Genomic DNA, 14,828 nt, shown 5'->3' on the forward strand with positions numbered 1-14,828 from the left:
GTCTCAATACATTCATAACTAAAGTGACTCAAGCTATATCATTGGTACAATGAAAGAGGAGATGAAGGTAGAGATGAACGGAGGAGAACCTTACAATGCAGAATATACAATATATAATTTCAGCTGTTTTCTCCACTTTGTTATTAATGGCAATCTACGGCTAACTGCTACCTGTACCTGTGACATGTGAACCCTTTACGATGGCTCAGATTGTGTTTAGACATTTATATTCACATGTTGCTTGTACCACATATTTAAAGTTTCTTAGACCTCTGGTCTTTTGACGTATTTCCAGTGATCTACCCTAACAGTCACAAATTTGCCAGCACTGTCCTGATTCTGCAGATCCAATGCCGACAAATTAATCCCTGCCCTGGATTGAAAAAAGGATGAAGCTTGTGTAAACCCCACCCAAAAGTGGGTATGTCCAGGTCGGTTGTGGATACAATTTAGCAAAACTCCTTTGACTTAGGCTGATTTGCTTATTTCAGAGTGGGAGGAGGGAGATATTCATTTTGCATTGAATAATAAATTATGTGCAAATTGAATCTTTTTGGTAAAGGGTAAAAAAAAATAAAAAATAAAATTCACCTCTCCTTGACACTCCCCATACCGGTCCTGCTGCTTACTAGGCAGCACAGTCATGTTGGACACAAGGCAAATCTTTGGTGTCAATGATGTGTGTCGTGCCCCAAGTGACCACATAGAGGACATTAATGGGGAGGGTCAAGGTATAGAAGGGTTTGTACAATACTTTATTGATTTTTTTTATCCCTTTCCCAGCCATCAAAATCCAGCAAAACGGTGGCCAGCTGGACGTAATTTTTGCTGCATTCACGCAAATCATATCCCCAAAAAATTCAGATTTAACCTAAATTTATAACAAAATCAATTCATTCAGAATATATTTGCTAATTTGTAGTCATGGGAAATTTCAAGTTGGACTGTGGGTTGGACTTAAACATCCCTATACTAACAATATTAATGGCACTCCCTATTTTCATAGCATCAGAGGCAAAACTACATATCAATCCACTCACCTCCTCCTGTCCTAAAGCATTCTACCCAGAAATCTCCACGGTCTAAGTGACAGGTTTTGGTTGTGCGCAGCCATCACTAGAAGGAGCTTTGAATATTACTTCATACTATTGTATTACTCAATTCATTGTATTACCACTGTTCAGTAAGCTTATACACCTCCAGTGGTGATTGGCAACCAATTTTATTTTTTACTCTAGGTCTCTGCTAGTGATCTGGAGCTCTATATCAAACAAAAACCTTAGGTCTAATTAAAGGGAATCTGCCAGTCACCTCCTGGGATGTATATGACCTATTAATATGGGATTACAGGTAATAGAAATGTTACATTAGTCCTACCTGTAATGGTCTTGTTGCTGAGAAATTTAATATTCTGTCTTTATGTTAATGATTTCTTTCAGGCGCTGGGACATGCGGTACCTGAAAGAAATCCCTGCCCATGTCCTCATTTTAATACTACCCCCCTCCCATGCATGTCAGTTATGGCCCCGGAATCCTGCGCCTGCTCCCTGAACTCCCTCAGAAATACACACCTCATCCTCCCTTCTATGGGCGCTGCATTAAGCGATCTTCTGAGCAGGTGACTTCCACTCCAGTGACATCCGATGTGCGTGCCCATAAGGTTCTTTCCCCACTTCCTCCATGCACAGTCATCGCTAGCAACCTTGTGTACATAGCTATGAGTATGCAGGGAGGAAGTGGGGAGAGCACCTTATGGGCGCGCACACTGGAGGTCAATGGAGTGGAAGTCGCCTGCTCAGAAGATCTCTTAATGCAGCGCCCATAGAAGGGAGGATGAGGTATGTATTTCTGAGGGAGTGCAGGGTGCAGGAATTCCGGGGCCACTGATGGGAGGGGGGTAAGTATTACAATGAGGAGAGGAGGTAGGGATTTCTTCCAGTCTTCGGGGCGCATGGTGCCTGGAAGAAATCATTAGCATAAAGACAGAATATAACAATAAACAGCAACAAGAACATTAATATGAGGTATACAGGTAGGACTAATGTAACATTTATATTACCTGTATGCCTGAATTAATAGGTCATATACATCCCAGGGGGTGACAGATTCCCTTTAATATAAAGCAGAGCTCAATCAGCACTCTCCAGTCACCAAGACTTTTCTTGTGCTGCACCAGTTCTCTGGCATGCACTACCCAAGGCAATTAGGTTAATTCCCAGTGTCCATAGTTTTAAGCGTGCCCTAAACACACATCTTTTAGACAGACCTATCACCTGACATATAACTATTCTCAGTTTCTCCCTTGCTATATTTTCCTCATAATCTAGTCCCTTCTTTAATCAGTTTCTCTCACACGCCATACATTCAGATTGACAGGTAGCATGAATCACTTGATGGATTCCCTTTAAAAGAAAAGACATTTCAGATGCACAAAAGCCCTTCCATAAAAAAGCACTTTATTGTGTTATTTACATATAGGTGTATAAATGTAAACTTTATGTCTTTAACTTATAATTATTTGCAGATAAATACTGTGATATTACATTACAATTAGTGAAATAATTAAATTATATTCACAGAATATACATTCACGTGCATTCAAATGATGATAGTTTTAAGACAGTGGTATAGACACTGTGCCGTTAGCCCTGCTCCTGCTCCTCATGTTGGCGCCAGCATCTGCCACATCTTCGGCATGCTCCTCTGTCTTCTTCTCTTTCAAGTTGTTGATGAATCGCAGGGTAATTTCATCCCATTCTTCGGGGAGCAGCATAAGCAAAAACCCAATGCAGATGATAATAGTCGCCCCCAGTCTTACAACGCTGAAAATCACTTCATGCTTCAGCAGGTCAATAACTGAATGGATGACAAAAAGTGAAATGAAAGTTCATAAAATATAAGGATGTGTAACGAAGGAAAGTTGTTGTCCTACGCCTCAATTATGTAATATATAGCTTGATACTTGTACAGGTCATGAATAGGAACAGTATGGAGGTAGGCTGCTTTACCCAATCAGTATACTTGACAGCTTGCACCAGAGGTGACCATAGATAGCTGAAGGCCCCATAATATAAGTGAGGTCCTTGTCATAGGGCAAATCATGCATTGTTCTATGGGCCTATACCATAATATATATCTATAACAAAAATTGTGTGCTTGCTACCTTAAAGGGAACCTTTCATTAGACTCATGCTGCCTGAAACACAGAGGGCATTATTCAAAGATTTGCTGCGCATTTGCAGCCAGTTATGTTTTACTCTGAAACATAACAAAATGTTTCAGACAGAACATAGCTTAACCCTTTCACGACATGCGCCGTAATAGTACGGCACATGTCGTGTCTCCCCCTTTGATGTGGGCTCCGGCGGTTGTACAGCTGACATGTGCGCGCAATAGCGGCGGGTGAAACACAGTGCTTTACCTGCAGAATTTGCAAAAACGGTGCGGAAAATTCAGCACGCGAATCCGCAACGTGTGCACATAGCCTAAGAATAATCATACTGTGCAATATATATTTACACATCAATATTTTGATTTTGATACTATCCTGATTTCACATAACAGAAAAAAAGCTTCATCTTTCATTAACTCAGACAATATATTTAGTACATGTAAATTCATATTTTCAATATATCATCATGTTTGTAATTTTTACTTATTTTGAATAAGAAAACCTGGTAGGTTGTCTTCTTCTGATTGGTATCCCTGGGCTAATAAGCCTTGTATAGGAATTAATATGTTAATGATCTACAACCCATTCTCAGTAAAAGGACGCATTCAGACATCTGTACAAATTGGTGCAAGATCGAACTGAAATGCACTGACTGGCTGAAGATCTCCCGACCCAAGCGTGACAGCTTCATAGAAATATACAGTCATAGCCAAAAGTGTTTGCACCATTGGAATTGTTCCAGAAAATTAAGTATTTCTCCCAGAAAATTATTGCAATTTCACATGTATGTTATACAGATGTTTATTTCCTTTATGTGTATTGGAACAACAACAAAAAAATAGAGGAAAAAAACAAATTGGACATAATTTCACACAAAACTACAAAAACAGGTTGGACAAAATTGTTGACACCTTTCTAAAATTGTGGGTAAACAACTTTGTTTCAAGCATGTGATGTTTGTGCAAACTCACCTGTGGCAAGTAGCAGGTGTGGGAAATATAAAAATCATACCTGAAACCAGATAAAAAGGGGAGAAGTTGTCTCAGTCTTTGCATTATGTGTCTGTGTGTGCCACACTAAGCATGGAGAACAGAACGAGTAGAAGAGAACTGTCTGAGGACTTCAGAACCAAAATTGTCGAAAAATATCAACAACCTCAAGATTACAAGTCCATCTCTACAGATCTTGATGTGCTTTTGTCCACTGTTATGGCTGGACCTGGTGGTTAGGAGCACCGGGAATGACCTGATAGTCAAAACTGCAAAATAGAGCGAGCTCTGGGAAGTGGGAGCTCTGCTGACCGCAGCCCTAATCTATTATCACACACACTAGAATTAGCCGTGGATCATACCTGACTCTGCCTAGACGACTCTTCACAGCCTGAGAGGTAACTACCCCTAATAAGAAATATAGCCTCACCTTGCCTCAGAGAAATTCCCCAAAGGAAAAGAGCAGCCCCCAACATATATTGACTGTGAGTTAAGAGGAAGGCACAAACACAGGAATGAGACAGGTTTCAGCAAAGGAGGCCCGACTTACTAAATAGACAGAAGATAGATAAAGGGATCTTTGCGGTCAGCACAAAAAACTACAAAAAGCCACGCAGAGTGAGCAAGAAACCCCCCGCGCCGACTCACTGCGCGGTAGGTGCCACTCTGCAACCCAGAGCTTCCAGCTAGCGAGACAATATCATGATAGCCAGCTGGACAAAACTTAGCAGGTACTCAGAAATATATTCAGCACACAAATGAACAACAAATGAGCTTAACAGGGACTTAGCTTCTGCTGAAGTAGACAGGTCATCAGGAGATCCAAGTGAGATCTGAACCAGTACAGATACATTGACAACTGGCATCAGGTAACGATCTGAGCAGAGTTAAATAGAGGAACCAGCCCAGTCTTAAACGATGCAGCTGAGGAAGCCACCTCCAGCCCAGCAGCTCCACTTTCAGCCACCAGAGGGAATCCACGGACAGAACTCACAGAAATACCATTCCTGACCACAGGAGGGAGCTCGAGAACAGAGTTCACAACAGTACCCCCCCCCTTGAGGAGGGGTCACCGAACCCTCACCAGAACCCCCCGGCCGATTAGGACGAGCCAAATGAAAGGCACGAACCAAATCGGTAGCATGGACATCAGAGGCAAGAATCCAGGAAGTATCTTCCTGACCATAGCCCTTCCATTTGACCAGATACTGAAGTTTCCGTCTCGAGATACGAGAATCTAAAATCTTCTCCACCACATACTCCAATTCTCCCTCGACCAACACCGGAGCAGGAGGGTCAACGGAAGGAACCATAGGCGCCACATATCTCTGCAACAACGACCTATGGAACACATTATGGATGGCAAAAGAAGCTGGAAGGTCCAAATGAAATGACACAGGATTGAGGATCTCAGAAATCTTATAAGGCCCAATAAAACGAGGCTTAAACTTAGGAGAAGAAACTGTTATGATCCCTAGTGGCGGAGGATCACAAATAGATCAGCAAGTGATTAAACTATGGACGAGCTCTAGGGAGATGGTAACTGGACTGATCGCAAATCTGAACCTATCCAAAACAACTAGAGGTAGCCGGTGAACGTGCCTAAAAAATTCTTAGACGTCTCGAGCCAGCCTGAGGAACTAGCTACCCCTAAAGAGAAAGAAAGACCTCGCTTGCCTCCAGAGAAATAATCCCCAAAGATATAGAAGCCCCCAACAAATATTAACGGTGAAGTAAGAAGAAGGCACATACATAGGGATGAAATCAGATTCAGCAAAAGAGGCCCACTAGTACTAGAAAGCAGAAAATAGAGCAGGGGTCTATGCGATCAATAAAAAACCCTTACAAAATATCCATCCTGAGATTTCAAGAACCCACACACCAACTAACGGTGTGTGGGGAGAAACTCAGCCCACTAGAGCAACCAGCAAGCGAGGGAATTACATTTTAGCAAGCTGGAACAGAAAAACATGATAAACACTGCTGATCAAAAAATGAGCAAACAAAACTTAGCTTATCCTGGATAGACTGGGAGCAAGGTAGTCAGAAGGAATCTGAGTAGCACTGATTACATCGACAGCCGGCCACAAGTGGAAGTAAAACAGAGCTATATAGGAACCTCCCAGAGGATAACGAACCAGCTGATAGCCAGAGACCAGCAGGATAACAAACAAAGCCACCAGGGGGAGCCCAAAGCAAAAGTCACACAATACCACCAGTGACCACAAGAGGGAGCCCGAAAACAGAGTTCACAACAGTACCCCCCCCTTAAGGAGGGGTCACCGAACCCTCATGAAAACCCCCAGGGCGATCAGGATGAGCCACATGGAAGGCACGAACCAAATCGGCCGCATGAACATCAGAGGCGACAACCCAAGAATTATCCTCCTGACCATAGCCCTTCCACTTGACCAAATACTGGAGCCTCCGTCTAGAAACACGAGAATCCAAGATCTTCTCCACCACGTATTCCAATTCTCCCTCAACCAGCACCGGGGCAGGAGGCTCAACCGGAGGAACCACAGGTACCACATACCTCCGCAACAACGAGCGATGGAACACATTATGAATAGCAAATGATGCCGGGAGGTCCAGACGGAATGACACAGGGCCAAGGACTTCCAGAATCTTATAAGCACCGATAAACCGAGGCTTGAACTTAGGAGAGGAGACCTTCATAGGAACGAAGCGAGAAGACAACCACACCAAGTCCCCAACGCGAAGTCGGGGACCTACACAGCGACGGCAGTTGGCAAAGAGCTGAGCCTTCTCTTGTGACAACTTCAAATTGTCCACCACATGATTCCAAATCTGATGCAACCTATCCACCACAACATCCACTCCAGGACAGTCAGAAGGCTCCACCTGACCCGAGGAAAATCGAGGATGAAACCCCGAATTACAAAAAAAAGGAGAAACCAAAGTAGCAGAACTAGCCCGATTATTAAGGGCAAACTCGGCCAACGGTAAAAAAGTAACCCAGTCGTCCTGGTCAGCAGAAACAAAACATCTTAAATAAGTCTCCAAGGTCTGATTAGTTCGCTCGGTTTGGCCATTCGTCTGAGGATGGAAGGCCGACGAAAAAGACAATTCAATGCCCAACTTAGCACAAAAGGTCCGCCAAAATCTAGACACAAACTGGGATCCTCTGTCAGAAACAATGTTCTCAGGAATCCCGTGCAAACGAACCACATTTTGAAAAAACAGTGGAACCAACTCGGAGGAGGAAGGCAACTTAGGCAAGGGCACCAAATGGACCATCTTAGAAAAACGATCACACACCACCCAGATGACAGACATTCTCTGAGAGACAGGGAGATCTGAAATAAAATCCATGGAAATGTGCGTCCAAGGTCTCTTCGGGACAGGCAAAGGTAACAGCAAACCACTGGCACGAGAACAGCAAGGCTTTGCCCGAGCACAAATTCCACAAGACTGCACAAAGGAACGCACATCCCGCGACAAGGAAGGCCACCAAAAAGACCTGGCCACCAAGTCTCTGGTACCAAATATTCCAGGATGGCCCGCCAACACCGAAGAATGAACCTCGGAGATGACTCTGTTGGTCCATCTATCCGGGACAAACAGTCTCTCCGGTGGACAGCGGTCAGGTCTATCCGCCTGAAACTCTTGCAGCACACGTCGCAAATCTGGGGAGATGGCAGACAAAATCACCCCTTCTCTAAGGAAACCAGCCGGCTCTGAATCTCCAGGAGAGTCAGGCACAAAACTCCTAGAAAGAGCATCAGCTTTCACATTCTTCGAACCCGGCAGGTACGAGACCATGAAATCAAAACGAGAGAAAAACAACGACCAACGAGCCTGTCTGGGATTCAGCCGCTTGGCCGACTCGAGATAAATCAAATTCTTGTGGTCAGTCAAGACCACCACACGATGTTTAGCTCCCTCGAGCCAATGTCGCCACTCCTCAAATGCCCACTTCATAGCCAACAGCTCCCGATTACCGACATCATAATTCCGCTCGGCAGGCGAAAACTTTCTTGAAAAGAAAGCACATGGCTTCATCACAGAGCCATCGGGGCTTCTCTGCGACAAAACAGCCCCCGCTCCAATCTCGGAAGCATCAACCTCCACCTGGAAGGGAAGTGAGACATCTGGCTGACATAAGACCGGAGCCGAAGAAAACCGACGCTTCAGCTCCCGAAAGGCCTCCACAGCCACAGAAGACCAATTTGTCACATCAGAACCCTTCTTGGTCAAATCCGTCAAAGGCTTAACAACGCCAGAAAAATTAGCTATGAAGTGATGGTAAAAATTAGCAAAACCCAAGAACTTCTGAAGACTCTTAACAGATGTAGGCTGCGTCCAGTCATGAATAGCCTGAACCTTGACTGGGTCCATCTCAATAGTAGAAGGAGAAAAAATGAAACCCAAAAAAGAAATCTTCTGGACTCCAAAAAGACATTTTGAGCCCTTCACAAATAAAGCATTGTCACATAGGACCTGAAAGACCATCCTGACCTGCTTAACATGAGACTCCCAATCATCCGAAAAAACCAGAATATCATCCAGATACACAATCATAAACTTATCCAGATATTCACGGAAGATGTCATGCATAAAGGACTGAAAGACTGAAGGAGCATTAGAAAGTCCAAAAGGCATCACCAAGTACTCAAAATGGCCTTCAGGCGTATTAAATGCAGTTTTCCATTCATCACCCTGTTTTATACGCACAAGGTTATACGCATCACGAAGATCTATCTTGGTGAACCAACTAGACCCCCTAATGCGAGCAAACAAATCAGTTAACAATGGCAAAGGATACTGAAATTTGACCGTGATTTTATTCAAAAGGCGATAATCAATACAGGGTCTCAGGGAACCATCCTTTTTAGCCACAAAAAAGAATCCTGCACCAAGAGGGGATGAGGACGGGCGAATATGTCCCGTCTCTAAAGACTCCTTTATATAACTCCGCATGGCAGCATGCTCCGGCACAGATAAATTGAAAAGTCGTCCCTTAGGAAACTTACTACCAGGAATCAAATTTATAGCACAATCACAGTCCCTATGAGGAGGTAGAGAATTGAGTTTGGGCTCCTCAAATACATCCTGGTAGTCTGACAAAAACGTAGGGACTTCAGAAGGAGTGGACGAAGCAATTGACACCACAGGAGCGTCACCATGAATTCCCTGACAACCCCAACTTGACACCGACATAGCTTTCCAATCCAGGACTGGATTATGAGTCTGCAACCATGGTAGACCCAACACGACGACATCATGCAAATTATGCAGTACAAGAAAGCGAATCACCTCCCGATGAACAGGAGTCATGCACATGGTCACTTGTGTCCAGTACTGAGGTCTATTCGTAGCCAATGGTGTAGAATCAATTCCCCTTAGTGGAATAGGGAATTTGAAAGGCTCCAAATCAAAACCACACCGCCTGGCAAATGACCAATCCATCAGACTCAGGGCGGCACCTGAATCTACAAAAGCATTAACCGGGTAAGATGACAGGGAACAAATCAGGGTAACAGACAAAATGAACTTAGGCTGTAAAGTACCAATGGTGACAGATTTATCAACCTTTTTTTTGCGCTTAGAGCATGCTGAGATAACATGAGCTGAGTCACCACAGTAAAAGCACAACCCATTTTGCCGTCTATAACTTTGCCGTTCACTTCTGGTCAGAATTCTGTCACATTGCATAGATTCAGGTGTCTGTTCAGAAGACACCGCCAAATGGTGCACAGGTTTGTGCTCCCGCAAACGCCGATCAATCTGAATGGCCAGAGTCATTGACTCATTCAGACCTGCAGGCGTAGGGAACCCCACCATGACATTCTTAATGGCTTTAGAAAGACCTTCTCTGAAATTTGCAGCCAGGGCACACTCATTCCACTGAGTAAGCACCGACCATTTCCGAAATTTCTGGCAGTACACCTCTGCTTCATCTTGCCCCTGCGAGAGGGCCAATAACGTTTTTTCAGCCTGGTTCTCAAGATTAGGTTCCTCATAGAGCAATCCAAGGGCTAGAAAAAACGCATCTACAGTAAGCAATGCAGGATCCCCTGGCGCCAATGCGAAGGCCCAATCTTGGGGGTCACCACGCAAAAAGGAAATGATAATCTTAACTTGCTGAACGGAATCACCAGAGGAACGAGGTTTCAAAGAAAGAAACAACTTACAATTGTTCCTAAAATTCAGGAACCTAGATCTATCTCCAGAAAACAACTCCGGAATAGGTATTCTAGGCTCTGACATAGGACTGTGAACAACAAAATCCTGAATACTTTGAACCCTAGCAGCAAGATGATCCAGACTGGAAGCCAAGCTCTGGACATCCATGTCAGCAGCTGAACTCAGAGCCACACCAAGATTAAGAGGAGGAGAGAAGCTAGCCACAGCAGCTAGACACACGGCAACAACAACAACAACAACAAAAAAAAAACATTTCTCAAGGCTTCTTTTCTCCTGCTTCTGCCATGCAATTAACACTTTATAGGCCGGCTGTACTGTTATGATCCCTAGTGGCGGAGGATCACAAATAGATCAGCAAGTGATTAAACTAAGGACGAGCTCTAGGGAGATGGTAACTGGACTGATCGCAAATCTGAACCTATCCAAAACAACTAGAGGTAGCCGGTGAACGTGCCTAAAAAATTCTTAGACGTCTCGAGCCAGCCTGAGGAACTAGCTACCCCTAAAGAGAAAGAAAGACCTCGCTTGCCTCCAGAGAAATAATCCCCAAAGATATAGAAGCCCCCAACAAATATTAACGGTGAAGTAAGAAGAAGGCACATACATAGGGATGAAATCAGATTCAGCAAAAGAGGCCCACTAGTACTAGAAAGCAGAAAATAGAGCAGGGGTCTATGCGATCAATAAAAAACCCTTACAAAATATCCATCCTGAGATTTCAAGAACCCACACACCAACTAACGGTGTGTGGGGAGAAACTCAGCCCACTAGAGCAACCAGCAAGCGAGGGAATTACATTTTAGCAAGCTGGAACAGAGAAACATGATAAACACTGCTGATCAAAAAATGAGCAAACAAAACTTAGCTTATCCTGGATAGACTGGGAGCAAGGTAGTCAGAAGGAATCTGAGTAGCACTGATTACATCGACAGCCGGCCACAAGTGGAAGTAAAACAGAGCTATATAGGAACCTCCCAGAGGATAACGAACCAGCTGATAGCCAGAGACCAGCAGGATAACAAACAAAGCCACCAGGGGGAGCCCAAAGCAAAAGTCACACAATACCACCAGTGACCACAAGAGGGAGCCCGAAAACAGAGTTCACAACAAGAAACCTTCATAGGAACATAACGAGATGACAGCCAAACCAGATCCCCAACACGAAGTCGAGGACCAACACGGCGACGGCGGTTAGCGAAACGTTGAGCCTTCTCCTGTGACAATGTCAAATTGTCCACTACATGAGTCCAAATCTGCTGCAACCTGTCCACCACAGAATCCACACCAGGACAGTCCGAAGGCTCAACCTGCCCTGAAGAGAAACGAGGATGGAAACCAGAATTACAATAAAAAGGTGAAACCAAAGTAGCCGAACTGGCCCGATTATTAAGGGCGAACTCAGCCAATGGCAAGAAGGTCACCCAATCATCCTGATCAGCAGAAACAAAGCATCTCAGATAGGTCTCCAAAGTCTGATTGGTTCGCTCAGTTTGGCCATTTGTCTGAGGATGGAAAGCAGAAGAAAAAGACAAATCAATGCCCATCTTAGCACAAAAGGACCGCCAAAACCTCGAAACAAACTGGGAACCTCTGTCCGACAAAATGTTCTCCGGAATGCCATGCAAACGAACCACATGCTGGAGAAACAACGGAACCAAATCAGAGGATGAAGGCAACTTAGGCAAGGGTACCAAATGGACCATCTTAGAGAAGCGATCACAAACCACCCAGATGACCGACATCCTTTGAGAGACAGGGAGATCTGAAATAAAATCCATGGAAACATGCGTCCAGGGCCTCTTCGGGACCGGCAAGGGCAAAAGTAACCCACTGGCACGAGAACAGCAGGGCTTCGCCCGAGCACAAGTCCCACAGGACTGCACAAAAGCACGCACATCCTGGGACAAGGAAGGCCACCAAAAGGACCTAGCCACCAAATCTCTGGTACCAAAAATTCCAGGATGACCAGCCAACACCGAACAATGAACCTCCGAGATAACCCTACTAGTCCATCTATCAGGGACAAACAGTCTCTCTGCAGGACAGCGGTCAGGTCTATCCGCCTGAAACTCCTGCAGAACCTGCCGCAAATCAGGGGAGATGGCAGACAAAATCACCCCCTCTTTGAGAATACCAGCCGGCTCAGAAACTCCCGGAGAATCAGGCACAAAACTCCTTGAAAGGGCATCAGCCTTCACATTCTTAGAACCCGGAAGGTATGAAACCACGAAATCGAAACGGGAGAAAAACAGTGACCATCGAGCCTGTCTAGGGTTCAACCGCTTGGCAGACTCGAGATAAGTCAAATTCTTGTGATCCGTCAAGACCACCACGCGATGCTTGGCGCCCTCAAGCCAATGTCGCCACTCCTCGAATGCCCACTTCATGGCCAACAACTCCCGATTGCCAACATCATAATTACGCTCAGCAGGCAAAAACTTTCTAGAAAAGAAAGCACATGGCTTCATCACAGAGCCATCAGAACTTCTCTGAGACAAAACAGCCCCTGCTCCAATCTCAGAAGCATCAACCTCGACCTGAAAAGGGAGCGAAACATCTGGCTGACACAACACAGGAGCCAAAGAAAAACGACGTTTCAGCTCCTGAAACGCCTCAACGGCCGCAGAGGACCAATTCACCACATCCGCACCTTTCTTGGTCAAATCAGTCAGTGGTTTGACAACACTAGAAAAATTAGCGATAAAGCGACGGTAAAAATTCGCAAAGCCCAGGAATTTCTGAAGGCTCTTTACAGATGTAGGCTGAGTCCAATCATAAATGGCCTGGACTTTAACTGGATCCATCTCGATAGTAGAAGGAGAAAAAATGAAGCCCAAAAAGGAAACCTTCTGAACTCCGAAGAGACACTTAGACCCCTTCACAAACAAGGAATTAGCACGAAGGACTTGGAACACCATTCTGACCTGCTTCACATGAGACTCCCAATCATCCGAAAAGACCAAAATATCATCCAAATATACTATCATGAATCTATCCAGATACTTTCGGAAGATGTCATGCATAAAGGACTGGAATACAGATGGCGCATTAGAAAGCCCGAATGGCATCACCAGATACTCAAAATGGCCCTCGGGCGTATTGAATGCGGTTTTCCATTCATCGCCCCGCTTAATACGCACAAGATTATACGCTCCTCGAAGATCTATCTTGGTAAACCAACTAGCCCCCTTAATCCGAGCAAACAAATCAGACAATAGAGGCAAAGGGTACTGAAATTTGACCGTGATTTTATTAAGAAGGCGGTAATCTATACAAGGTCTCAGAGAACCATCCTTCTTGGCCACAAAAAAGAACCCTGCTCCCAACGGTGACGACGACGGGCGAATATGCCCTTTCTCCAAGGACTCCTTTATATAGCTCCGCATAGCGGCGTGTTCTGGCACAGATAAATTGAAAAGTCGGCCTTTAGGAAACTTACTACCAGGAATCAAATTAATAACACAATCACAATCCCTATGAGGAGGCAGGGCACTGGGCTTGGGCTCATCAAATACATCCTGGTAATCCGACAAAAACTCAGGTACTTCAGAAGGAGTGGAAGAAGAAATTGACAGCGCTGGAACATCACCATGGGCCCCTTGACAACCCCAACTGGACACAGACATAGATTTCCAGTCCAATACTGGATTATGGACCTGTAGCCATGGCAAACCCAACACGACCACATCATGCAAATTATGCAACACCAAAAAGCGAATATCTTCCCGATGTGCAGGAGCCATGCACATGGTCAACTGGGTCCAGTACTGAGGCTTATTCTTGGCCAAAGGCGTAGCATCAATTCCCCTTAATGGAATAGGATGCTGCAAGGGCTCCAAGAAAAAACCACAGCGCCTGGCATACTCTAAGTCCATCAAATTCAGGGCTGCGCCTGAATCCACAAACGCCATGACAGAGTAGGATGACAAAGAGCAAATCAAAGTAACGGACAAAAGAAATTTAGGCTGTATAGTACCAATGGTGACAGACCTAGCGGACTGCTTAGTGCGCTTAGGACAATCAGAGATAGCATGAGTGGAGTCACCACAGTAAAAACACAGCCCATTCTGACGTCTGTGCTCTTGCCGTTCAGTTCTGGTCAAAGTCCTATCACATTGCATAGGCTCAGGCCTCTGCTCAGAGGACACCACCATATGGTGCACAACTTTCCGCTCCCGCAAACGCCGATTGATCTGAATAGCCAAGGACATTGATTCATTCAGACCAGCAGGCGTGGGGAACCCCACCATAACATCCTTAAGGCCCTCAGAAAGACCCTTTCTGAAAATCGCTGCCAGAGCACACTCATTCCATTGAGTAAGCACAGACCACTTTCTAAACTTCTGACAATACATTTCAGCATCATCCTGACCCTGACATAGAGCCAGCAAGATTTTCTCTGCCTGATCCACAGAATTTGGTTCGTCATAGAGCAATCCAAGCGCCAGAAAAAACGCATCTACGTTAAGCAATGCAGGATCTCCTGGCGCAAGGGA

The 14,828-nt window shown here is 44.9% G+C and overlaps 1 protein-coding gene and 1 long non-coding RNA gene across 7 annotated transcripts in view; one reads left to right on the forward strand and one right to left on the reverse strand.

The window, feature by feature from the left end:
• LOC143776034 (uncharacterized) overlaps window positions 1–14,828 on the forward strand; it is a 131,981-nt gene that overhangs the window by 45,994 nt on the left and 71,159 nt on the right. The gene's annotated exons all lie outside the window — the stretch shown is intronic.
• SLC35F4 (solute carrier family 35 member F4) overlaps window positions 2,436–14,828 on the reverse strand; it is a 467,648-nt gene continuing 455,255 nt past the window's right edge. For all 6 annotated transcript variants that reach the window (XM_077264849.1, XM_077264823.1, XM_077264858.1 and 3 more), the window contains one exon: window positions 2,436–2,856. In XM_077264849.1, the coding sequence (XP_077120964.1) occupies window positions 2,615–2,856 (242 nt within the window). In that variant the 3' untranslated portion in view covers window positions 2,436–2,614. The remainder of the gene's footprint in view (window positions 2,857–14,828) is intronic.

This window comes from Ranitomeya variabilis, chromosome 1 (assembly GCF_051348905.1).
Source record: "Ranitomeya variabilis isolate aRanVar5 chromosome 1, aRanVar5.hap1, whole genome shotgun sequence".
NCBI classification, from domain to species: Eukaryota; Metazoa; Chordata; class Amphibia; order Anura; family Dendrobatidae; genus Ranitomeya; species Ranitomeya variabilis.